Source organism: Rutidosis leptorrhynchoides, chromosome 1 (assembly GCF_046630445.1).
Source record: "Rutidosis leptorrhynchoides isolate AG116_Rl617_1_P2 chromosome 1, CSIRO_AGI_Rlap_v1, whole genome shotgun sequence".
In the NCBI taxonomy this organism is placed as follows: domain Eukaryota; kingdom Viridiplantae; phylum Streptophyta; class Magnoliopsida; order Asterales; family Asteraceae; genus Rutidosis; species Rutidosis leptorrhynchoides.
Window position 1 is genome coordinate 503,899,205 of NC_092333.1, and position 1,932 is coordinate 503,901,136.

The 1,932-nt window shown below is 37.3% G+C and overlaps 1 protein-coding gene across 1 annotated transcript; it reads left to right on the forward strand.

The window, feature by feature from the left end:
- Positions 1-913: 913 nt before the first annotated feature.
- Positions 914-1,636, forward strand: LOC139841249 (uncharacterized). The gene has a single exon (XM_071831479.1). It carries the CDS (start codon positions 914-916, stop codon positions 1,634-1,636), a length of 723 nt encoding a protein of 240 aa, XP_071687580.1.
- Positions 1,637-1,932: the final 296 nt, after the last annotated feature.

A 1,932-nucleotide genomic window follows, 5' to 3' on the forward strand; every position in this document is an offset into this window, starting at 1 on the left:
GTTTATATTCGTGCAATCAAGGTGAGATCATAGTCCCACCTTTTCAACAACTTTTACTCTTTCAAATTATGGGATGAGAAACATATACGTATAATACTTCTATGCTTTGAACACAAGTACGAAAATAAACATTCCACGTGGGGTTAGAAAAAAAAGGCCTCAATTCAAATATCATTAGTTACACTTGCAGGGTGTAAACGTGAACTTATGTTGTGTGATCACATGGGCTTGACAAGCCCTCATTCGTACGGTTTGCTGCCGTTAGCGGATGAAATATATTTTTGAGTATATAGTGTAGGTTCTAACACTATGATAACGGGGTTTGTGAACAGTTAAGTCTTGATAATTGGGTCCTCCACAAACGTATAACAACTTTGGAATGAAAATGATTTAGATAATCAACGTTATGGCAATACAAAATCTTGTGGTTTAAAAACAATGTTTACTATTACACCTATGATTTCACCAACGTTTTTCGTTGACAGTTTTCTATATGTTTTCTCAGGTCCTTGAACGCTAAGTGATACATGCTTCTGCACTATATTTTGATACTTGCTTGGATGTCGAGTATACATGCATACGTGAAGTGTCTTTTGACTTTACTAAATCATGTCGCATAGGTTTCATTTGTACGTTAACATTGTAATGTAACTAGTCGTTGAACTACTTTTGTAAACCTTGAAACATCTTTACTTATGAAATGAATGCGACATACTTTTGGTCAAACGTTATTTAAAGACTTATGACCACGTAACGGGACCTAAGTAGACGGCACCGTCAATGACAATTTTGTCGGATCGCTACATCTTTTTGGCACGAGCATTGGATCAGGAATGAAAAACTAAGTGTCCTTTATCCACGACTCTACAGACTTGAATCAGAGACAGAATCTTGTGTTCAACAACGAATTTGAATGGGAGCAGAAGGATTGGAATTTTCGTGGTGCTGGCAAAGACAACCTACAGGTTGTACAGCTACTGAATTCTCGAGTCTGTGCAGGATACTATCGACAGCATCCCTGGATCAAAACTCAAAGGATTCGTGGTCTTGGGCTTTTACGAATAATGGGCTATTCACTGTTAAAAAATTAAATTCCATTATCGATGAGCAAACTATGGGTTCGACATCTCAACTAGCCACGTTACACCATAAATTAATCCCAAAAAAGGTTGAAGTCTTTATTTGGAGAATGCAACACAAATGTCTACCGGTAAAAATGGAGCTCGACAAACGCGAAATTGACCTCCATAGTGTGAGATGCCCCGTATGTGACGATGATCTCGAATCTCTGGAGCATGCTCTCGTCTCCTGCAAGTATGCTTTAGAAATTTTGGATCAAATTCACAAATGGTGGAATATCCATAACACGGGTCCTTTTACCCTTGTGGATCTCATTAGTAACAATTGTCCGGTTCTGAGCACTTCTCTTGATGTGTGGCAGGCTTTAAAATGGATAGGATTGTATTGCATTTGGAAAAACCGAAATCATAAGGTGTTCAAAGGTAAACCTTGGAATACCCCAATGATTTTCAATGAGATACAATCGTTATCCTATTTGTGGATTGCAAATCGTGTAAGGGGTAAAACCTTCGAATGGTTAACTTGGATCTCGAACCCTTCGTCTTACCTCTGTTAACATAGGAGCATTTGGTTTTGGTTTTGCATCATTTTCCTTTGTATGTTAGTTTAGGGTTGCTCATTTAACAACATAGTGTAGCTTGTACGTTTTCTTGTTGTATTCATGTCTCGTGTCTTGTACCAAATTTCTCGTGCTAATATATTATTTTGCTTTTCAAAAAAAAAAAAAGCGATCCCTAGCAAGGTGCTAAGGGATGATTACAAAGGTATAGCCAGCCATGAGTTCCAATTGGAAACTAAATGACCTCTATTTTTAATCCAACGAAAAGTAATTAATCTAACAAAATCAAATAA